This window comes from Dromiciops gliroides, chromosome 1, assembly GCF_019393635.1.
Source record: "Dromiciops gliroides isolate mDroGli1 chromosome 1, mDroGli1.pri, whole genome shotgun sequence".
Taxonomy (NCBI): Eukaryota; Metazoa; Chordata; class Mammalia; order Microbiotheria; family Microbiotheriidae; genus Dromiciops; species Dromiciops gliroides.
Genome location: NC_057861.1, coordinates 672,897,248 through 672,920,486, shown reverse-complemented (window position 1 = coordinate 672,920,486; position 23,239 = coordinate 672,897,248). Strand labels below are relative to the sequence as shown.

At 45.9% G+C, this 23,239-nt stretch overlaps 1 protein-coding gene across 1 annotated transcript in view; it reads left to right on the top strand.

The window, feature by feature from the left end:
- NCKIPSD (NCK interacting protein with SH3 domain) overlaps nucleotides 1-20,291 on the top strand; it is a 30,565-nt gene extending 10,274 nt beyond the window's left edge. Inside the window, exons 3-13 of the mRNA XM_043978408.1 lie at nucleotides 3,086-3,290; nucleotides 6,675-6,759; nucleotides 7,978-8,585; nucleotides 9,434-9,604; nucleotides 11,262-11,348; nucleotides 11,516-11,654; nucleotides 11,906-11,986; nucleotides 17,937-18,065; nucleotides 18,295-18,387; nucleotides 18,611-18,783; nucleotides 19,217-20,291. Coding sequence (XP_043834343.1) covers nucleotides 3,086-3,290; nucleotides 6,675-6,759; nucleotides 7,978-8,585; nucleotides 9,434-9,604; nucleotides 11,262-11,348; nucleotides 11,516-11,654; nucleotides 11,906-11,986; nucleotides 17,937-18,065; nucleotides 18,295-18,387; nucleotides 18,611-18,783; nucleotides 19,217-19,423 — 1,978 coding nt within the window. The 3' untranslated portion in view covers nucleotides 19,424-20,291. The remainder of the gene's footprint in view (nucleotides 1-3,085; nucleotides 3,291-6,674; nucleotides 6,760-7,977; nucleotides 8,586-9,433; nucleotides 9,605-11,261; nucleotides 11,349-11,515; nucleotides 11,655-11,905; nucleotides 11,987-17,936; nucleotides 18,066-18,294; nucleotides 18,388-18,610; nucleotides 18,784-19,216) is intronic.
- Nucleotides 20,292-23,239: the final 2,948 nt, after the last annotated feature.

Genomic DNA, 23,239 nt, shown 5'->3' with positions numbered 1-23,239 from the left:
TTCTCCTTGCGCTCTTCCCCTCGAACTCTCTTTTTTCTTTCTGTTTCAAAGCCAGCATCCACTATGACCTCACCTGCCTACTTTTCCGTTTCTGTTGGAGAGACAGTGCAGGGACTCAACCTTGGGTGACAAAGCCTCACTAGACTGAGTGGGCCTCCTGGAATCTGACTGGATTCAAGAAACCCAGGGTTTTTCCCTTTCCCACTAACCCTTCCTTAACCTCTGACTTCCAACCAAAGACTTTATTTTCTGGCTCGTGTGCTGGGACAGTGGACTTGAAGAATGATTCTATTGGATCCCTAAGTACTCTTCCAACCTCCTGCTGCCACCACTGTAGTGGGAGTCCCAAGTCCAGCATTCACTTCTCCTTTCCTTTTTTCTTTTCTTTCTTTCTTTCTTTTTTTTTTTTTTTTAGTGAGGCAATTGGGGTTAAGTGACTTGCCCAGTGTCACACAGCTAGTAAGTGTGTGTTAAGTGTCTGAGGTCGGATTTGAACTCAGGTACTCCTGACTCCAGGGCCAGTGCTCTATCCACTGCTCCATCTAGCTGCCCCTCTTTCTTTTTTTTTTTTTAATTTTTTTTTGTTTTAGTGGGGCAATGAGGGTTAAGTGACTTGCCCAGGGTCACACAGCTAGTAAGTGTCAAGTGGTTGAGGCGGGATTTGAACTCAGGTCCTCCTGAATCCAGGGCTGGTGCTTTATCCACTGCACCACTTAGCTGCCCCCTCCTTTTTTCTCTTTCTTCCTTCCTTCCTTCCTTCCTTCCTTCCTTCCTTCCTTCCTTCCTTCCTTCCTTCCTTCCTTCCTTCCTTCCTTTCTTTCTTTCTTTCTTTCTTTCTTTCTTTCTTTCTTTCTTTCTTTCTTTCTTTCTTTCTTTCTTTCTTTCTTTCTTTCTTTCTTTCTTTCTTTCTTTCTTTCTTTCTTTCTTTCTTTTTTTGGTGAGGCAGTGAGGGTTAAGTGACTTGCCCAGGGTCACCCAGCTAGTAAGTGTCAAGTATCTGAGGCCAGATTTGAACTCAGGTCTTCCTGAATCCAGGGCCAGTGCTTTACACTTCTCCTTTCCTTTCTCACATTTGCCCCACATGGATCCTTCACACAAGAATGTAATTCCTAGGGTTTATTGACACAGGAGTCCCATGGTACAGGACCTGACTGCATATCCCAGTTTTGGCCACTTAATACCTCTGTGACCTTGGCAGTCACTTCATGAGCTTCTTATGGGCATCCATCTCTTGGGATTCAGTTTCTTCATGTAAAATGGGAGGATTGAAGTAGACTCTTTCTAATGTTTTTCCTAGCTCTAAATCATATGAATTTGTGGTATACAAATTTATCATGGTCTATTCGATCGGGTTAGGCTTAGAATCCTGGCTCTTCCTTTTATTAGCTTTTGTAATCTTATAGTAAATCATTTAAATTCTTTGGGCCTGTTTCCTGGTCTCTAATTCCTGACAAGGACTAGACCTGGGGTTTCATTGGTATGGGAACTTCCCTGATGAAGAAACTCCCTTTACCACTGCAGCTTGCTGTTTTCTCTGCACCTTATAGTCTTAGTGATTGCCCAGGGTCAGCAGCCATTGTGTGTTGAGGCAAGACCTGAACTTGGATCTTCTGGCTCTAGGGCTGGCCAGCTCCATTCCCTCTGCCATAGGGATGTTACTCTCTGTACTTCTGGCCTTAGAAAGTTAGTCATGTGGGAACTGTGATTAGTAATCCTTAGAGCGCTATAAGAAGAAATTGGGGTGTTATTATTGTTATAATTAATAATAATAACAACACATACTATACCTGAAGATCATTAGAAATATAGATTGAGAGAAAACAATCCATTCTCAGACTAGGTGATGCCTAGACTCTCTAAGCTTGTCAGTCAAGCTTTGGTTTTCCCATCTAGCTTGGAGCTTAGCACATGGTTCTTGGCACATGCCAAGGCCTGGAACACCTAGCTCCCTCCCTCCTGGTTCTCACAAAGAGTACCAACAGAGCCCCTGGGTTGTTTTGGGATTGGTCCACCTGGATACCCTGGATTAAGCTCATTAGGCCCATTCTGCAATTTTAGTCACCCCCTCAGCTAGTCAGGAATAGTTTTGCACTTCATTCCATGATCATTCAGTGAATACCTCTCCCTTCCCTTGGTGAAGTGTTAGGAGTGGGTCCCCAGAGTTTGTAGAGATAGAATAAATTTTTCCTCTCACCTCAAAAATAGGATCCAAACAACTCACAAAAGTGCATAAAGAGAAGCCTTATATCACCGGGAGTCCACGAATTTTTAGCCCATTGGCAGAGCAAAGATGACTGATAGGTTCTTAGCCCCCTGAATCTCTAGTTCCTATTACTAAAGAATACTTTGGAACATGGGCCCTTCCTCCACTGATGAAGACTCCAGCCCCTGAGTAACTTGGTAGGTGCTCTTCGAGAGTTTCTTTGGACAAAAAATGCATCACTCTATAGCCAATGTGGCAATAAACCTCTCTAAATTTAGCTAAGTTGGTCCACGGTTGACAGATGTCCTCTCCATCACAAGGTCTGTACCTGAAACTTTTGTAACTTGGTTGTACCTGCCATAACTTGGGCCTCAGTGGTGTAACCTTGGAGATGCCCAAATCCCCTTCCTCCCACGCCATGATGAGGTTTCAGGCAAGGACTTTAGTGGAAGATCAACAATAATATTTTGAAATATTGTCTCTCATTTTAAGGGCACTCTAAAGTTTGTGAAACACTTTTCCTTGCTCTCTTTTGAGGTTGAGAGTATGTCTATTATTATCCCAGTTTTCCAAAGGAGGAAACAGGCTCATCGGTTGAATGGCTCGCTCAAGGTTGTGTAGCCGGTTAATTCCAGAGCTGGGATTAAAACCCAGGTCCTTGCACTCTAAATCCAAGGCTCTTTGTAGTACACCATACTAACTCTAAAGCAGAGCAACGTTTATTCTCCTTTATATAAACAGGTGTAATGACAGAGAACATTCACTGTTATGAAGAGCTTCCTCTCGCCTCTTTTCTCTTCAGCCAACCCTATCACCTCAATATGGAGTTTCTCCAAGGCTGGAGCCTGAATCCCAGCTATGTCTACTTTCTTCTTCCTGCAGGAAGCTGATCCATCACAGGAAGGAAACATTGTTCCGCAAAAGCCACACGGCCCCAAGCCCGGTGACCATGACCCCTTCATCCAGTGACCACCACCTGGACACTGCTAGCACTAGGCAGCCCAATGGGGTTTGCAGGACTAGCTACGAGAGGCAGCACAGCCTACCCAGCGCTGAGTTCCTCGGAGAGGATAGTGCTTCCTACCAGGTATTGGGGAATGGGTCAGGAATGATGAAGTCTTAATCAACAGATCCCATAAGTTTAACTAGAGCAAGAGGTCTTACTTAACCTGTGGTCCACATATCACCAATGATATCTGTGGATAGGTTGTTTTTAAAAAATTTTTTTTTTTTAGTGAGGCAATTGGGGTTAAGTGACTTGCCCAGGGTCACACAGCTAGTAAGTGTTAAGTGTCTGAGGCTGGATTTGAACTCAGATACTCCTGACTCCAGGGCCGGTGCTCTAGCCACTGTGCCACCTAGCTGCCCCATGTGGATAGGTTTTATAACTTCAGTGGAATAAAAATCACATCTTTACTTTCACTAATCTCTATCTGAAAGTAAGCATTATCTTCAATGATTTAAAAACAGTATTCTTAGAAGGGGACCATAGTTCTTCATCACCCTACCAGAGGGTGTCCATGACACAAAAAGGGTTGAGCGCCTTTGAATTAAAGGATCCAGCCTGTCGAATCCCCAGTCAGCAAGGCCTAGTCATGGACCTAACTAGAAGCTGCAGACACTGGAAGTTTATCGTCTATCACTGGGAAGATTCTAGACTAGATCATTCGTTAGCCCTTAGAAGGGCAAGTGGGGATCACTAGCAGCTGGCAAGAGTTTGTCAAGGACAGGTCATGCCAGATCAGCCTGATGTTCTTTTTCATGAGGATTCTTAGCCTGATAAGTCTGATGCAGCCAACATCATACATATCTGGATTTTAGCAAGGCCTTTGATAGTCTCTCATGATGCCCTCAAAGACAAGATGGAGAGATAGAGGTCAAGCAAAGTATGTTTGGAACTGGTAAAATGGCTAGACCCAAGGAGTAGGGTGTTATCGATGTCAGACAACTGTGTCTTTAGTAAATACTTTAGACTTGGATAAAGATATGAATGGCAGGTTTCCAGATTACATAGGAGAGACAGAACTCCAGGTGAATGACAAAAATCGTAATCAACAGTCTAGAACAATGGAGTGAAGCTAATAAGATGAAATATAATAGGGACAGACATAAAATGTATCCTTAAATTTTAAAAAATCAACTGTACCAGTCAGTATAGGGTGAAGTAGGGGAGGCAAGGGGCAAGCAGGTGACCCAGTGGATAGAACTGGACCTGGACCTGCCGTCTGGAAGATGTAAGTTCAAATCCAGCCTTAGACACTTACTAGCTGGGTAACCCTGGGCAAGCTACTATTTGCCTCAGCTTTCTCAACTAGAAAATGGAGATAATAATAGCACCTATTCTCTGGGTTGTTGAGAGGTTCAAATGAGATAATATTTGTAATGTGTGTAGAGAGGTGCCTGGCACTGTATAAATGGCCTGGTGCTATATAAATGCTTGTTGTTATTGTTATTATCATTATTAATACTACTATTATTATACAATAGTCCTGTGAAAAAGATCAGGAGATTTTTTTTTTTTTGGTAGGGCAATGAGGGTTAAGTGACTTGCCCAGGGTCACACAGCTAGTAAGTGTCAAGCGTCTGAGGTCAGATTTGAACTCAGGTCCTTCTGAATCCAGGGCTGGTGCTTTATTCACTGTGCCACCTAGCTGCCCCTCTTAATTCTTAATTAATTCTTATTATTAATTATTTCCTATTTATCTGGTATCAATATCTTGCTTTGCATATGTTTGCTCGCATATTTTCTCCCCTATTAATTTGTAAGCTCCTAGAGAGTGGGGGCTGTCTTTTGCCTCTTTTTGTATCCCTAGCACTTAGCACTGTGTTTAATAAATGTTTATTGATTGAGTGAAGTCTTTTCTAGTTTTCCTTAATTCTTAGTATCTCCAATCTCTTAATTACTTCCTATTTATCTTTACACTTGTAGCTTGTTTGTACATACACTTACTGTTTTTCCCATTGTACCGTATGCTCCTTGAGGGCAGGGAATGTCTTTTGCCTCTTTTTGCGTAGCTGCCCCAAAGATCAGGAGATTTTAATGGCCCAGAGTTTCTGATGGGTCAGTAGTGGGTCATGATAGCCCAGAAAGCTGATGTGATCTTCATTAAAAGAGGCATGGTGTCCAGTCTGAGGTAACCAGTAGTCTTGCTGTACTTTGCCCTGATCAGACCTTATAGGAGAGTCAGTTCAGATATTGAAGGGATGTTAAAAACTTGTAGTGCATCCAGAGGAGGTGACCAGGATAGGAAGGGCAAAGGATTTCATGCTATACAGGGATCATTTGAAGGAACTGGAATGGAGAAGATGTAGTGGGGTATCTGAAAGGGTTTGAAGGGTTGCTGTGTGTAAGGGGCATTAAATTACTCTTTAGCTGAAGAGACTAAAGGTAGGAGCAATGGGGGTAGTGATGGGAGGCATCTTTTGGCTTAAATATAATGAATTAGAGAGGTATGATAGTGGAGGGGAAAGGAAGCTGGCATCGGAGTCAGGAAGACCTGAATTCACATCTGCCTTGGACACACTGGCTGTGTTACTCTGGGCAAGACTTTTTTTTTCTCTCTCTTTTTTCCTTCCATTCCCTTCCCTTCCCTTCCCTTCCCTTCCCTTCCCTTCCCTTCCCTTCCCTTCCCTTCCCTTCCCTTCCCTTCCCTTCCCTTCCCTTCCCTTCCCTTCCCTTCCCTTCCCTTCCCTTCCCTTCCCTTCCCTTCCCTTCCCTTCCCTTCCCTTCCCTTCCCTTCCCTTCCCTTCCCTTCCCTTCCCTTCCCTTCCCTTCCCTCTTTCCCTCTTTCCCTCTTTCCCTCTTTCCCTCTTTCCCTCTTTCCCTCTTTCCCTCTTTCCCTCTTTCCCTCTTTCCCTCTTTCCCTCATCTTTCCATCTTTCCCTCTTTCCATCTTTCCATCCGTCTTTCTTGCAGGGCAATGAGGGTTAAGTGATTTGTCACAGCTAGTGCTCCTGAATCCTGGGCCAGTGTTTCATCCACTGCCCCACCTAGCTGCCCCCAAGACCTTTTCTTTCAGTGCCTTAGGCAACTCAGACTATAAGTTGCAAGACAGAATTATACTGGGAGAGTGGATTTTCACACTGTTCCCTAGGCCAGGGATATCAGAGAGCCAGAGAAAAAGACTGAGAGGTGTCTTTTCATCAGAACTGTTCAGCTTTGTGATGGGTTGAATTATGAAGGAACAACTTCCCTGTCATTGAAAGTATTGAAGTAAAAGCTGGATCATTGTCTATGAAGGATTCTGGAGGAGGGAGACCTGTCCTGATAGGATCTCAGGATGTTCTCAGCTCTGAGATTTTAGAATTCTGTGCTTGCCGAAACCTGAATGGTAGCAGGAGAGGGGTCAGGATTGGTTACCAAGGTAAAGCTGGAAAGGAGCCTTTGGGGAAGCTGCCAGCACCTTATTTTTGAGGTTGGGTTGAACAGCTTTGGAATGTTGCTGTACCAGACTCACTCCTCTTCTTACAGGTGCCACCACATCCTCGACGAATGGCCTCTATCACACCTCCCCCACCAGGGAAACGGCGGCCTGTTCCAGTGGGCTCTGTGAGAGGTAAAGGGGCCATTGTGCAGGGTGGGAGGGAATACTGGAAAAGGGTGGTGAGGTGGATAGAGCACTGGCCCTGGAGTCAGGAGAACCTGAGTTCAAATCTTCAGACACTTGATACTTACTAGCTGTGTGACCCTGGGCAAGTTACTTGACCCAATTGTCTCAAACATCTAGACCCATCTCCAATCCTTCTGATGTATATTTTGCCACTGGACTCTGATGCTTCTGGAGGAGAGAGTGAGGTTGGTGACCTTGCACAGTCTCCCTCACTGAAATCCAATTCATTGCAAGTCATGACATCACCTCCTGGTGTCATGGTCCTCATCTGGAACAAAAGGCAAACAACAACAACATCTTGGGAGAGGGTGAGCCTCCCACCCCAGTTACTCTGCCTAGGGCCACTGGGCCAGCTCTGAGGTTAGAGACAGAAATTATTTTTATGCCTCCTCCTTTACCCCAAAGCTGGACCATCATGCCTTAAGCTAGATATACTCTAAGCTGTGTCTTGAGTTCACTGTGGTTTAGAGAGGGGTGGGGTGGGATGGCGGTATCACCTGCCATGGATGCATATGTAGAGGGTGTGGTATAGTAAAAAGGGCATAGATCTTGGAGTCCAGAAATGTAGATTCAAATCCCAGCTGTGACATACACCTGTGTGACCTTGGACAAGTCATTTTATATCCTAGCCTCAGTTTCCTCATTCACAAAATGGAATTATAATTATCTGCCCTAACTATTGCGCAGGGTTGTAGTAAGTAAAGTAGTTCATCAGTCTGAAAGCACTATAGAAATGTGAGCTGTTGCTACTCATAATAAAACTTGTCATTATTTTCCCATCATCTCCCTGCTGTCAGTCAGGTGTCTGTGGGCTCTTGGCATGTGTGACTGAACTTGGGCCTTGAGAGCTCTTGTATGATTGACATTTCTCCAGGGTAGCTGCTACCCTAGTCCTTCCACTTACCATCCACCATCTTCCCCCATCCCTAGGGTAACAGAGACAGAGGGAGAAAATAAGAGCAGGAGACAGAAGGAGAGATGATAAGAGCCAATTTTATATGTTGCTTTAAAGTTTGCAAATTACCTTCCAGAGTTGTTGAGTTCAGAAATTCGGGAGGTGGGCAGAAGAGCAGATAGCTAGGGGAGGAAAGGGCTGGAAGGCTGGGGAGGCTAGTGGGTTGGAGCCCCATTTGGAGGATTGGGGTTTCTGTCCCCTTTCTGTAGGGAGTCCAGATGCTCGCCCAGATGCTCCAACTCGGGGCAGCTCCTTGTCCAGTAACTCCTCAGTCAGCACCACCTCCCTGGACACGCTGTACACTGGATCCAGCACTGTGGAGCCAGGGCCCCCCACAGCTGCCTCAAGCCCCAGCCACACACCTCCTCCCATTCCTAGCCGAAGCAGTGCCCGGGGTGCTGTTCCCAAACCCCCCACCTTACAGAACCAGGGCACCATTGCAGAGCCCCCTGGGACCACGGAGGGCTCCCCTGAGAAGGATGAGCAGGAGGTGGCTGCGGCTCCGGCTCCAGCTCCGGCTCCAGCTCCGGCTCCAGCCCCGTCCCCAGCCCCAGCTCCAGTTCCAGCTCCTGATCTGGAGGCCCTTAGCACCCTAAGCCTAGAGGAGCCAGAAAAGAAGGAAGAGGATCCTGTGGCCTCAGTGGCTGTGCCTTCAACAATTGGTGCAGAATTGATGGAGCTGGTCCGAAGAAATACCAGCCTGAGCCATGACCTGTGCCGTGTGGCCATCGGAGTTGTCGTTGGGCACATCCAGAGCTCAGTCCCGGCTGTTTCAGGTGTCATGGAGCAGATCCTAATCTCCCTGGTGGAGAGCAAGGTACAGGGTGGAGGGTTGTTTAGAAAAAAAGCAGAGGTGGGTAACTGAATGGATATCCACTCAGGCATCCAATTGCCTGGGATTTATTAGTCTCCCTACCTTCTGCTCAGTCCAGAGGAGGAGGCAGAGAGGAATAAACAGACTTTGGATTTGGCCCTTAGGGAGCACTAAGTTTGGGGGAGACAAAAGAGCAAGAGCAGATCCAGGTTCTTCCCTCAAGTAGCTCCCGGTTTCGGCAGGACAAAAAACAGCAAACCAGAGTGCCAGCATCAAGGATAGAGGCTGGAGTCAGAGCCAAGAACAACAGAGGCTGAAGGGCCCCTTTTCTGCCCTTCTCTCCAATGATGTACAGGCCAATTCTGGACATGACCACCCTCAGCTCGGTTAGATAGTAGAATTAATTTTTTTGAGGGTCGGTCGATCAGGGGATGGTCACGGTGAAGGATTTATGTTGTTTTTATTCCTTCTTTTCCTGCGCTATAAGAGCTTCTCTATCTGTACCAGGAAGGGCTTGGCCTCAAGTCAAAGTCAAAGATCAATTTTAGGGTCAAACCTGGAGGTTGAGGCTATGGACCATATGAATGGGGAGACATGGTTGAGAGTCCTGAGTGTGAAGGGGGAAAGAGGCATGAAGCCAACAGAATCCAGCTTACATACAATGGTAGCTAAAGTTGGAGGAGAGTGTTGGGATGGGAGAGTGGTCACAGTCAGTCAGTCCTAGAAGGCTGTCTGGAGGGGAAGGCCTGTGCATCGAGGCTCCCAAGACAGGCAGTGATGGGATCTGGAGGGGAGGGGCCAGCTGAGACTTCATTTACTAATGTTCCTATGTCTGGGTCCTGTGGGGGCAGGATTTGAGCTCAGCCCTGCCCTCAGGCCAGGTGTGCCATGACCAGCATCGGCTAGAGGTGATTTTCGCAGATTTAGCCCGGCGGAAGGATGATGCCCAACAGCGCAGCTGGGCCCTCTATGAGGATGAGAATGTCATCTGCTGTTACCTGGAGGAGCTGCTTCGAATCTTGGTGGGCAGCCTGGGAGTGGAGATGGGAGGGGTCCAGGGACGGGGGTGAGGGCCTACACGCAGTTCTAGGAAGGTGTTTTTGTGGGACAGAGCCACTAAACTTCAAATCTTTGTAGTCAAATGTTTTTATGCTTCCTTCCCAGGATTCCCAGTGTTATAGCCCTTCTTTGATAATCAGTTTTCTTAGTGAAATCCTGCTCTGGTAGCATGACAGTTAGAGGCTGGGGTGGACATGGGCATTTCAAAAAAACCATTTCAAATGAATAAGAATTGATTGTCTCTAATACGTGCCAAGCATGTGCTAGGCATTGGGTTACAAAAAGAACAATGATGGTCCCTGCCTTCAAGAAGCTTATATGTGGTGATTAGAGAGAGATGATAGGTGTACAGAGAAATATATGCAAATTAAATGTAAAATAATTGGGGGAGGGGATCAGGGAAAGCCTCTTGCAGGAGGTGGCCCCTGAGCTGGGAGTCAGGGGCTCTAAGTGGCAGCTATGAAGAGGGAGAGCATTCTGGTTATTCGGGGAGGCACAGGGATAAGAGATGGAACGTTGTCCATGAGGAATGTAAAGGGTGTGAGGGGGAGTAGTGGGAAATCAGTCAGGGAAGCTGGGTTGTAGCCTGACCAAGAGTGGCTCCGAAGGACAGAGGAGTCGGTATTCTAGAGTAGAGATGACCCTCAGCCAGTGAAGTGCCTTGAGTATGCAAATGACGAATCAGACCTGTTTTAGGAAGGTCATTTTGGCAGTTATGGCAAGGATGGGTCAGAAAGGGGAGAAAGGCAATTACAGTAGTCAATGGGAAAGGTGATGAGGGCCTGAATTCAGCAACTCTTGAGTCATGTGCTGTGTGCATTCCTATGGTTTTAGAGCTGGAAGGTATCAAAGGTGGAAGGGATGCTGCATTTCAGCCAAACTATTGGCTGAACTCTTCACATGCCAGCTTTCATCTCCGTGTCTTTGCATCCTCCATGCCTGGACTACACTTTGTCCATATCTCCACCTTTTGTAACCTCTCTCTCCCTCCAAAGACCAGCTCAAGTGGAGTCTCTGATCCCCTCCAGCTGCAGGGATCTCCTTCCACAAATTTTCCCAGAGCAGTTTATATCTCTTCTCTGCCCCTCTGTTATTCTTTACCTTATGTTATACTTACCTGGGTCCATTTTGTACCTCGTCAAAGACTGTAAGTGCCATGAGCACCAAGGGCTGGATGATTTTTATTTTGTACCCCCAGTGTAGAGTGTACTTGGTAGATAGTTTCTGACTCCAAATATTTTACTATGTTTTGGACCCTGTTCCCAATGATGGGTATACAGAGAGAAAATGATGCAGGTCCTGCCTTCAAAGATCTTACAGTCAACTTTGGGGGAGTGAGGGAGCTAGCCCAGAGATCTGGAACGGGGATTCTTGCCAGAGCCCAGGCTAACAGGGTAGACTGAAATGGGGCGAAGAAGAAATCTAAACAAAATGCACTGAAAAGATGTGAAGAGGGAAAGAGATCCTTTCCAACCAGAGGTGGGGCATCTGTGGGTCTGAGCACAGACATTTTAGTGCATATATTTCTAGAGGGGCAGGACTGGCCCTTCTGCCTGTGACTAGAGGGCTAGGCCTCTCTCCTTCAGTTACCACCTCTGCCTCTTCCATTGTCTTTTCCAGACAGATGCAGACCCAGAAGTTTGTAGGAAGATGTGCCAGAAGAATGAGTTTGAGCCCGTCCTCTCTCTGGTGGCCTACTATCAGATGGTATGGGCTGAGGGGGCTTGAGCTGCGTTGGTTTGGGCACAGAGGAGGGGTGGAAAGAAGGGAATGCCTTCCAGAGTCCCTCCTCTGCTCTCTCCCCATCCCGGGATTCAGAGCAGGGTGCCGTGGGAAGGGTAGGGGATCAGGACTGACTGTTCTTCCACCCGCAGGAGCACCGGGTTCCCCTCCGCCTGTTACTCCTGAAGTGTTTCGGGGCCATGTGTAGCCTCGATGCAGCTGTAATTTCTACGCTGGTCACATCCATCTTGCCAATGGAGCTGGCTCGGGACATGCAGACAGACACACAGGGTGAGGGCCAGGGGCTCTCAGACTCCTTGTCGGCCCTCAGGGCTAGCTGACAGGACTTTTCCTCTGTTCCTTCCACCCCTTCTCAGCCCCCCAGAGCTCTCTCTACTTCTCCCAAACCTCAGAGGGTTCCTTCCCCCAGATTCTCCCAGCCCAGAGGACAGGGCAAGGCTTCCTACCGCACCCCACCTCCTCCTCCAAGGTCAGCCTGGGCTCAGACTGAGCTAGAACATTTCACTCTCTTCCTCCCCCAGACCACCAGAAGATGTGTTACTCGGCCTTGGTCCTGACCATGGTGTTCTCTATGGGGGAACCACTCCCCTATCACCACTATGGTAAGACTGGGGAATGTTTGTAAAAGGGAGTGGTCCAAGGCTCTGAGCCTTAGGGCCCCTGGGACGTGGGGAGTGGGCCTGGCTCACTCCCAGCAAGGTTTTTCTTCCTGCTTATTCTGCTTCTGCCTGCATGGTGCCTTGGAAAGTGTACTAGATTTGAAGGCTAGGGTCTGAGTGTGAATCCTGGCTGTTTTTTCTAAACCTTAAAATGTTGTATAAATGTGAGCTACAACCAGCTTATCCTAGCCCCAGAGTCATGTAGGTGTGGATAGGACTGTTTCTTTATAACCGTTAGGGATCTTAAGCAAGTGCCTTTCTGGGATACAGACTTGTTTTTGCAAAGAGCTTTCTTCATAACTCTTGTGCGTGTGGTGTTATTCTCAGTTCCCAATGTTGATTAAATCACTGGTCTGGCCCAGCAATGTATAGGCTGCTCTCTCTGATGTGTCTAAGGAAATCAGCAGTATATTGTAGAAACTAGATTCAGTTTTTTTTTCCATAAATCATGTCTCAGGTGACAAATACATCTTCCCCAAACTCCTATGAAGAAGTGATAGGGAGAACCATACCACAATCTACTGTAATACAGGGGCATAGACAGTTTTTCCTTATAGATCATGAGCTGTAGGAGTTTTTAGGTATATGGGAGTAGAGGCCCTTGTATGCGGGCTGAGGTTTGTCCCTGGAGAGGGTCAGCCTGGGAAAGCGGGTCCATCAGGCAAGGCTACCTCAGGAAACCAACGTGCCTGGAAGGTTGGCAGTGTCCTCTGCAGAAATAGAGAAGTCTGAAGGAGGTTTGGGTTTGGGGATTGTGGGGAAGAGCGAATCAAGTTTTGAATACACTGAGTTTTAGATGCCCGTGGAACACATCCAGCAGGCTAGTGTAGATTGGACTAGCGTTCTAGAGAGAGAGTATTAGGGCTGCTGGATCCACAGATTTGGGGGTCATCTTTGTAGAGGTGATAATCAGACATATGGGAGCAGATGAGATCACCAAGAGAGGGGCTAGAAAGAATAGAAAAGGCCTTAGGACAGACTCTTTAGGGATGGTCAAGCTTGGGAATTCAGGAGTGAAGGACAGTGAACTAGCTGAAGATATGGAGAAAAATCCAGTTGAATAGGATGAGAATCAGGAAAAAAGAGCAATGTCATGGGGTGGGATGGGAAGTGAAAGTACTGAGTAAGAAGGGCTAAATAAGTAATAATAATAATAATAAGGACTGAGCAAGTAAGCACTGAATGCTTCAGAAAGGTCAAGAGGGATGAAACAAACAAACAGCCATTAACAGTTAAGACCTCATCAATCAGCCCAGGCATGCTTGGTCCTGCAGAGCAGTTCATGAGACAGAAGTTTGCCCCTCTCTTCTTAAGAAGAGAGATGTAAAGTTGTATGTGCTATCTGGGTCAAATTGTTGTGGTCAGTTTTGTTTCACTATTTTTCTTTGTAACAAGAGAGGGTTTGATAAAGGGAGGGAGTGTATCAGAAAGTGAGTTGGATGCAAAACCCAAAAAACACTGGGATAAAAACCAACAAAAAATGAGGTCATTGGGAACCTTCAGGAGAGTGGTCATGTTATCGTGATGAGGTCAGAAGCCAGATTGCAAGCTGTGCTGGGGAGTGAGTGGGAGGGTGCCGAAGGAGATGTATCCAGTTAAAGGCAAGAAGAGAGACATCGTCATAGATTCAGGAGAGAGCAAAGTCAAAGACTGGAGAGGAGGAATTAGCTGTGGGGGCAGACTTCCAGATAAGATAAGGAGAAGGCTCTAGGGCTCAGGGGAAGGAGGTAGCTTTGATAAAGAAGAACCAAGTCATCCAATGAGATAAGAAGATAGGGGAAGGCAGACTTTGAGTTTGGAGGAGGGAGGTTCTCCTTGGGTGTCCTCCATCTCAGTGAAATACATGAGATCATCTGATGGAGAAATATGCTGGTAGAGTTGGGGAAAAGAGCTTGGAATAATATTGGTGGGAATGTGATTGACGTAGTCAATCAGAAGTTGTCAAGTAGTCAATCAAATGAATAAATGATTTTTCATGCGCTGGTGAGGTGTTATGGTCAAATGACAGGAATTTGTAGTGAACCTGTTCCTGTTCTTTCTGATGATTTTGAGCAAAGTTCAATGGCTTGGGAGGTAAGAACTAATGGTAATAGCTAGCATTTATATAGTGCTTTAAATATATGACCTCATTTGATCCTCAGAACAACACTTTTGAGGTAGGTGCTATTATTATCCCCATTTTAGAGTTAAAGAAACCGAGGCAAAGAGAGGTTGAGTGACTTGCCCAGGATTCCCACAGCTAAGCAAGTACCTAAGATGAAATTTGAACTCAGATCTTTCTGACTGTAAGACCAGCACTTTATCCACTGGACCATTGGACTACCTTTTTTCTTTCTGTATTTTTTTAAAAAATGGTTTATATAACGTAGGGATTATTTGTTCTTTAAATGTTTGCTATAATTCACTTGTAAATTCACTGGGATCAGGGGCAGCTAGGTGGCGCAGTGGATAGAGTACTGGTCCTGGAGTCAGGAGGACCCGAGTTCAAATCCAGCCTCAGGCACTTGACAACTTACTAGCTGTGTGACCCTGGGCAAGTCACTTAACCCCAGTTGCCTCACCAAAAACAAACAAACAAACATTTTTTTAAAAATTCACTGGAATCTAAAGTTTTCCCTTCCTTCCCCCTGCCCCCCAGTGAATTTATGACTTTGTTAAATGTTTTTTCCCTGATGTCTGGTTATTTAGTTTATTTATTTCCTGTTTTGTTAGTTTTAGTTATATTTTTGTAGGTTCATTCATTTCAGTTAGGTTTTCAGTTTTGTTACTTTATAATTTGGCATAATAGTTTGGGGCAATTTTTAAAAATTTCCTCTTCATTTTTGAATTCCTACTTTTCATTTTTGTTAAATTTTTTGTTGGTCAGCTAACCTAATAAAGTATCAGTTTGTTAGTCTTTTGTTCTGTTTTATTTGGCAGAGTGTCACTCTCAGGGTGGTTCAGGGGAGCTACTTAGTCTTTTTATTTTATTTTTATTTGTGGTATATAATTGTTTTATATGTATATCAAACATAGATATAATATATATACACACACATATGACATATAATGTAAATTTTCTATATTATTACAATTAGATAAACCTAAATATATTCTAATACATATAACTTAGTATTTTAAATCTTAAAACAACTATTTTATAAATAATGTATACATATCAATTTATATAAATAATATGACAAATTTGTTTAAATATAATTATTATATAAATAAGACCTAAATAACTCATATATGTGCAACATGCATGCATATATATGTTCATATAAATATACATATACCTCCTGAACCCTTTCCAGCACACCCCTCCCCCACCTTAAAATTTTTTTTCCAGATAAAACATTTTTATTTAGATTTTTCTGTTCCAATTTCTATCCCTCCTTCCCTCCCCTTCCCCTTCCCCCTCCCCGAGGCGGCAAACAATCCAATATGGGTTATACTTATATGATCGTGCAAAACATCATCTTTGTCACTTAATGAAAGAATGTGAAAAATAGCATGCTTCAGTCTGTTCCATCAATACCAGTTCTTTCTTTGGAGGTGGAGAGTATGTTTCATCAATATTCTTTTGGGATTGTCTTGGATTAATGTATTGTTGATAATAATTAAGTCATTTACAATTCTTCATGGAACTATATGGTTGTCTTGTGCATATCCTTTGATCCGGCAATACCATTACTTGGTTTATATCCCAAAGACATCCCCAAAAAGAGAAAAAGACCTATTTGTACAAAAATATTTCCAGCAGCTCTTTTCGTGGTGGCTAAAAATTGGAAACCAAAAGTATGCCCATCAACTGGGGAATGGCTAAACAAATTGTGGTATGTGATGGTGATGGAATATTACTGTGCTGTAAGAAATGACAAACAGGATGACTTCCAAAAAGTCTGGAAAGACATGTATGAAATGACGTATTAGGAATTGAGCAGGATCAAGAGCTCTGCTTAGTCTTGACCACTCCCAGTGGCCTCTTGTCAGACATGTTAAGTATATTGGAGAACGGTGAAATATTGTGCCATTGTCCTTATGAGTCCTCCTCTAACCTAGTGTTCCTTGGACCTTGCAAGGAGGGATCACTTCTGGTCATGGCCATGTCTGACTGTGCCGTTCTGCTACTCAATAAATGCCAGCAATTATCCCTATTACCTTTAGGATTAAATATAAATGCCATCATTCAACATGTAAAACCCTCTGTAACTTTGCCCTCTAGCTTTATTAGATGTTACTACACCTTACACTCAGCAGTTCAGCCAAACTGTGCTCCTTGGTGTTCCTCACACATGACAGACACTCCATCTCCTTGCAGGGCCTGTCCCTTGTGTCTAGTGTGCACTCTGTTCTTACCCCAGCCTCTTAGGAGCCCTATTTACTTCAAAATCCAGATCAAGTACCATAAGTGCCTTCTACAAGAGTGCCTTCATCCTCCTCCTAAGCTCCTTGTATTTATTTTATGTATGTAACATTGGTGGTTCTGGGTGCATTTGGCTGGAAGATACTTGTTACCTTCCTTTCCTTACACCATCTGTGTCTCTGGCAATTTAATCAGCCACACCCTGTTCTAATTATTTTGCTCATTTGTTTAGTATGGAAGCAATCTAAAGACCCCTCAAGTCCAAGTGATCCCTTCCTGATCTCCTCTACTGCTTTATGGAGTTTACATTAAATGAAAAGTTAAAAGTACAGTCTTGGGAGCAGCTAGGTGGTGCGGTGGATAAAGCACCGGCCCTGGATTCAGGAGGACCTGAGTTCAAATCTGGCCTCAGATACTTGACACTTACTAGCTGTGTGACCCTGGGCAAGTCACTTAACCCTCATTGCCTTGCCCCCCCCCCCAAGCCCCACAAAAACCCAAACCAAAACACAAAATCACAAAAAACCCTCCAGGTGTTACTCAGATCCTCCTACTGGCTCAAATGTTTTGATAGTCCCAAAGTCTCTCTCAAGGCTCCAGAGGCCCAAGGCTAGGGCTCATTTCTGAGGCCAGGATGATATACTCATTTCTGTATAAAACCATCCATGCTTCATCCTCACCTCAGGTAGTGGTGGACTGGGTATAAACTAGATCTGGACCCCACCTTTGGGCTTTTCCTAGTTTGAGACAGGTAGGGACACAGACAGACATGGATGGTCAGACACAAACAGGCCACACGTACGTGCAGGGCAGGAAGGCTACGTAGATGCGTATGTTGTTGCCATTTTGCAGGTGGGAAGGTTGAGATGTGGTGGTTGAGTGGCTTGACCAATATTAAACAGCTCTTGGTTGTTGGAGCTAGAATTCAATTCCATGTCCTCTGACTATCCAAGCACCCTTTCTATTATGCCTTTCTGCTTTCTAACGGTAGCTAAATATTAATAGTGATCGATAGACTTGGGGTCATAATACGTTCAAAGACTTGAAAGCAGCTCTCCCTCGGTAAAGGGATTAGATTTATTCTGATTAGAGACAGAAGAAAGAACCAGGCATAGTGGGCTGAAGTTACAGGGAGACAGATTTTGACTTGATGTGAAGAAAACTCCCTAACAACGAGAGCTGATCAAAAATGCAATAAGCTGCCGTAGCAGAGAGTGAACTGCCCACTGTTAGAGATCAGGAAGAAGGTGGATGACCATTCGTTGGGGATATTATAGAAGAGATTTCTACTCAGGTAAGGTTAGACCGGATGTGGCCTCTGAGCTCCCTTCAATCCTGGAGAGCCTGTCTTTCTACAAATGGGCAGGGAGGTATTTCAATTAGGAACAGTTCAGGACTCTGTTTGGAATGGTGGGGCAGGGGAGACCATAACAGTCAGACATTAGAGACCCGGGGTATTCCTGATACTCACCTGAAGTGCATTGTGTTGGGCTCAGGGAGAGCAGCAGAGCCGTGTGTGACTTTCTGCCTTCCCCCTCCATGCAGAGCACCTCAGTGCCCATTTTGTCCAATTCCTTTTGGATGTTGTTGAGGATGGGCTGCCCTCAGATACTACAGACCAGCTGCCTGACCTCTTTGTCAATCTGCTTCTGGCCTTCAATCTGCACATTCCAGGTGAGAGAAACCTCCATTGCCCCCAGGGGCTTAGAAAACTCATCTCAGGAGTGAAAGCCCTCCCTCTCCTCAGAGAGCCCCTGATAGGAGGCCCTGTACACTCAATGAAGGCCCGATTAAGTTGGGGAGATAGTCCCTGAAAGGGAGGAGTGAGAGCCCTAAGACATGACCACCCATCATCCCAGATCCCTCAGGGCCAATCAGTCTCTCTGAGTCTGTTTTTCTTCAGACCCAGAAAACAACCTCATCATGACCACTGTCAGCAAACGTTCAAATGTCAAGATCTTCACAGAAAAGCTGTTGTTGCTGCTGAACAGAGGGGGTAAGGGGGAGATGAGGGGATGTCCTGGAGTGAAATGCCTTTTCTCTGCCCTTGCCCCATTCTCCTCCAGGGCTCTGGGGTGCTGTGGGGGGGCAGTAAGAGGGGAAAGCGTCTGGAAGGGGAGGAAAGCCCCGGGCAGTCCTAGGGGGTGACAAAGGCTTGAAAAATGGGGACAGTACTCAGCTAGGACTTTGTCCTGTCCTCACCCCCACCCCCTCTCCAGATGACCCTGTCCGCATCTTTAAGCACCAGCCACAGCCCTCTCACTCAGTCCTCAAGTTCCTGCAGGATGTGTTTGCATCTCGGGAGACTGCTTCCATCTTTTATCACACCGACATGATGGCCTTGATTGACATCACTGTGCGGCATATCTCAGACCTGTCGCCTGGAGACAAGGTGGGCCAGTGGTTGCCAGACTTCTCCCTGATTTGAATTACACACACACACACACACACACACACACACACACACTCTCGCTTGCTCGCTCGCTTACTCACTCATGTATGCATGCACACACGGGTATTGGGAATCAGGCACATTTTAAGACCAGGCTGTACCCCGTACTTTCGGGGGTAAATTTGTTGCCTCCCAATTCATCATAGTTTTTGTTTCAAAGCCAGGCACAGGACTAGTGGGACTCATCCATACTTTGAAGACTATCAGTAGTTTGGGGCTTCTGCCATTGGAATGATCTGTGGTTTCAGGGTCCTCATTTGGGGCGGGGGTCTTGCCCACTCCCTGCTTTCCCACACCTATCCCCTCCTCTTGCCTCACAAACACTCAGACTCAGATGTATGATGTGACTCTCTGGCCTGGCTTCCGTCCCCAGCTGCGCATGCAGTACCTGACTCTGATGCACGGCCTCATCCGCTCCACTTCCTACCTGCAGCACGGCCACCGGCTACCGGACCTGCGGGCCACCCTGAGGCGCATCCTGTCTGAAGAGGAGGGTGGACTGCAGAGTCATACTGACCAGGCCATTGTCCGCCACATGTGCGAGGAATTCCCTGCTCTCCTCTGCCCACCCACCAGCTAACCCTCAGCCCCCTACCTGCCTCTGCTCTTGGCCATCTTCCCTAATCCCAAGCCCCAGACTCCTACCCCTCAACATCCACTCTATGACCTGGAGACTTCTGGGTGAGGGGGCTTGATGCCCTCACCCTAGGCCTTGGGGGCCCAGAATGTTTTGCACAGAGTTGTGGGATGGGGGGCATGAAGCTGAGCCGGTCTCAACCACCCCCGTTCGTCTCCCCAGAAGCAAAAAACACTGGAAACATTGGGAAGGGCCAAGGCTCTGGGTGTTCTTTGGTACGAGGAGGAAGGGGAGGCCAAGAACAAACTACAAAACATTGGGAACACTGTGGGGCTGGGGAAGGTTGTGGGTGTTCCTTGGGGGGTGAGGGACTGACATTCCCCCAAGGCCTCTCTCTTCCCTCTCTCTCTTCCCACTGCTGCTTATTACCTAGCCCTGCCCACACTGCTCTTCTGACCCAACAGAGAGCTTACTTGCCAAGCCCTGGCCTGACCTTATTGAGGCTGCCTCAGTTATTCCCTGCCTATTCTTCTCACTTGCCTTCTTGCCTTAGCTTTGCCCCCCAGCCTTCAGGGCCCACCTGTCCTCCCACCCTCTCCCAGTGCCCCTTGGGATTGGGGTCTAACCCCAAGTTGGGAAGGAGGCTAAGGAAGGGAGCCAACAGGCCCTCTTGTGGGTTGGGAGCCTTTGCCCCCTGGCACTCAGGGGTCCATTGTAGCCCTGCTCCACTCTGGGATGGTCTGACCAACATCAGGTTTTGTTTTCTCTGTAAAAAATGTACGAATGTTCAAAGGGATGTGTATTTTCTTAACTGCTTATAGCACAGCCAGACTGGAAAATAGATGAATAAATTACTCACAAGCATCCCCAGGCTGTGGGACCTTCCTGCCTCTGGGGAGTGAGAAGGAAGGGGGAGGGAGGAAAAACGACTCCCACCAGGACTAGAGACTGGGAAGCATAAAATCATGGAATTGACAGTGGAAAGAACCGATATATCAGACAGAATTTATTCCAGAATGCTCCTTTTATAGATGGGGAAATTAAGGCCTACAGAAGGAAAGGGATTTTCCCAAGGTCACAGCAAGGAACAAAGCTAAGAGTTAAATCCAGGTCTGACTAAGCCATTTACTCCTTTTTTTTTTTTTTTTTTTTTTGCGAGGCAATGAGGGTTAAGTGATTTGCCCAAGGTCACACAGCTAGTAAGTGTCAAGTGTCTGAAGCTGGATTTGAACTCAGGTCCTCCTGAATCCAGGGCCTGGTGCTTTATCCACTGTGCCACCTAGCTGCCCCTCATTTACTCTTTCTTTACTTTGCACCTCTTTAACTGTCAGGGGCTGATGCAGTCCCCTATAGGACAGGAGAGATGTTCAGAGGCCCTAATAATTGTTGCTTGTCTCACAGTGGGAGCCTGTTTGGGGGGGAGGAAGTTGTGTCTCCCTTTCACCCTTCCTGCTATCTTCTATTTTGGGAGTGTGGAGGAATGGGATCAGCCTTGGCTTCTCTCATTCAGCCTGAGGGAGAGCCTTCAAGCAGAGCTCTGGGGAGATTTTCTGTGATCCTAGGGTTTACCCTTTCTCCCTTTTCCTGTTTGGGACAGGGGTGGGAAGCAGGTTCACCTTTATATTACATTTTCTTTCTCTCATATCTGCTTTCTATCCATCCCTTCTGGCTGTCAGTACTGATGTCCTAACCCTGTGAGGTAATGTGGTGGGAGGGTGGTGGTGGTGAGGGGAATAGAGGAGTGAAGTATCTCACATGGATATGAGGGGGAAGGTTTCACTTTTCATAAACTGCTCAATTCAGTCTGCTCCTCAAGTTGGGGGTGATGACCTAACCATTGGAAGTCAGGCTGGGGAGATGATTTACTAGGAGACCAAGTTCATCTGCTTATAGCTGGGCTATTCCCACCCCCAGTACACCAGTGAAGGTGGGGGCTAAAATCATAGAATTTAAAAACTGGATGGGACCTTGGAGATACTGTCTAAACCTTTTTAAAAATAGTAGAGGGGGCAGCTCGGTGGCACAGTGGATAAAGCACTGGCCTTGGATTCAGGAGGATCTGAGTTCAAATCTGACCTCAGACACTTGACACTTATTAGCCGTGTGACCGTGGGCAAGTCACTTAACTCTCATTGCCTCACCAAAAAAGAAAAAAAAAAAGAATAGAAGAAACTTGTACAAGTTTCTAAGGGTGTGTGGGGAGCCAGTTCACTCCCTCACCCTTGTGTATCCTAAAGGCGGAGACCAGTGTGTGGGGAGTCAGGAACGTGCTGCTTCCTGTCTCCAGAACATTATTCTCAAGGGGGCTCAGCTTTCTGAGCTGCCAATAGTAGCCCACTTGGCCAGAAGTACTTATAATCTCTCTTGGGCTTGCCATTTGTCATCTGTGTGACCTTAGGCAAGTGGTTGTTTGCTGTGCCTCAGTTTTTTCATCTGTAAAATGAGGGAGTTGGACTTAGAGGTGCTTTGGGAAAGGCAGCCACCTAAGGCACAACACAACATAATGAGGGATATTTTCATAACTTTTACCAGTATACATCTCTTTTCCCACTTTAAACTTTTAAAATTTTTATTGCTATCTTTTATAACACCAACAACTTCATTTCTGAATATATCCCTATCCAAGGAACCATTCCTTGTAAAAAAAAAAATTTTAGAGGTGAAAAAAGCAGTTCAGCAGAACTAACCAACATCTCAGTGGAGACTGACAGTATGTGTAGTGTTCTATCCATAGTCCCCTCCCAAAGAAGGGAAGGAGATAAGTGCACATATCTGTAATGCCAGAAGAGTTCTCTTATCATGGCCCTAATAAAGCAAATACCATAAAGGCCCAAGGTTCCTAGTGGACAGGAACATTGAAGCAATGTTTACTAAGCACTTACTATGTATAAGGCCTTGTGCTCGGTTCTAGAAGATGAAATGACAAACAGAGATGAAACAATGTACTTGCCTATAAAGATCTTACCTTCTAGAGAGCTGGGCCTAAAGGAAGAGGAGGAGGAGGAGGATGGGAATATGCCATGCAGACAGATTGGTATGATACTGGATTGAGAGTAATGAGAACAAAGGAGACAGAGCTAGAGGAGGAGTCCCAAAGGGGAAGGAATATCCTGATGGAGAGGATCAGGGAAGACTTTGTGGAGGAAGGGATAACTAAGCAGGGCCTTGAAGGAAGAGCTTTCCAAAGTCAACAGAGGGAGCAATGCTCTTTTAGGTATGGAGACTGACCTGCCCGAATGCAGAAAGGCAAAAGAAGCTAGGACAAGCTTGGAGGACGCTATCATCAGACACAACAACAACAACAACAAATCATCCATTTTGACTGGAGGAGCTCAAGGAATGACCAGTGTCTAGTTAGGTGACTATGTGTGGCCTGTGAAAGGAAATAATGTGAAATAAGACTAGAGAGTCCAGTTGGAGACAGGATTTGGAGGGCCTTGAATGCTAGGCTAAGGAGTCTGATTTGTTTTCTCCAGAAGCAAAAAGGAGCCAACAATGTACAATTGTACTAGACAACTTCTCAAAGTCCCTTCTATCTATAAGAAGAGATTACTTAGTATTCAAGCCTTCTACAACTTCATGATAGTGATAACTCCATTGTGGAAGAATACATGTTTAACAGCACATACACGTGTAGCTTATGTCTAGATTCTGGGGATTCTTCTCTTAACTGGCACTGGTAAATTGGACTCCCTAGGGGGTGGCTAGCTGTATTTCCTCTTCAGAGGCATAAGGGTAACCATAAGGGGTTATGAAGTTTTTCTCTAATACTATTGGCTTGATCCTCTATGGTGTGTATTCTCTCCAATATTAATTACC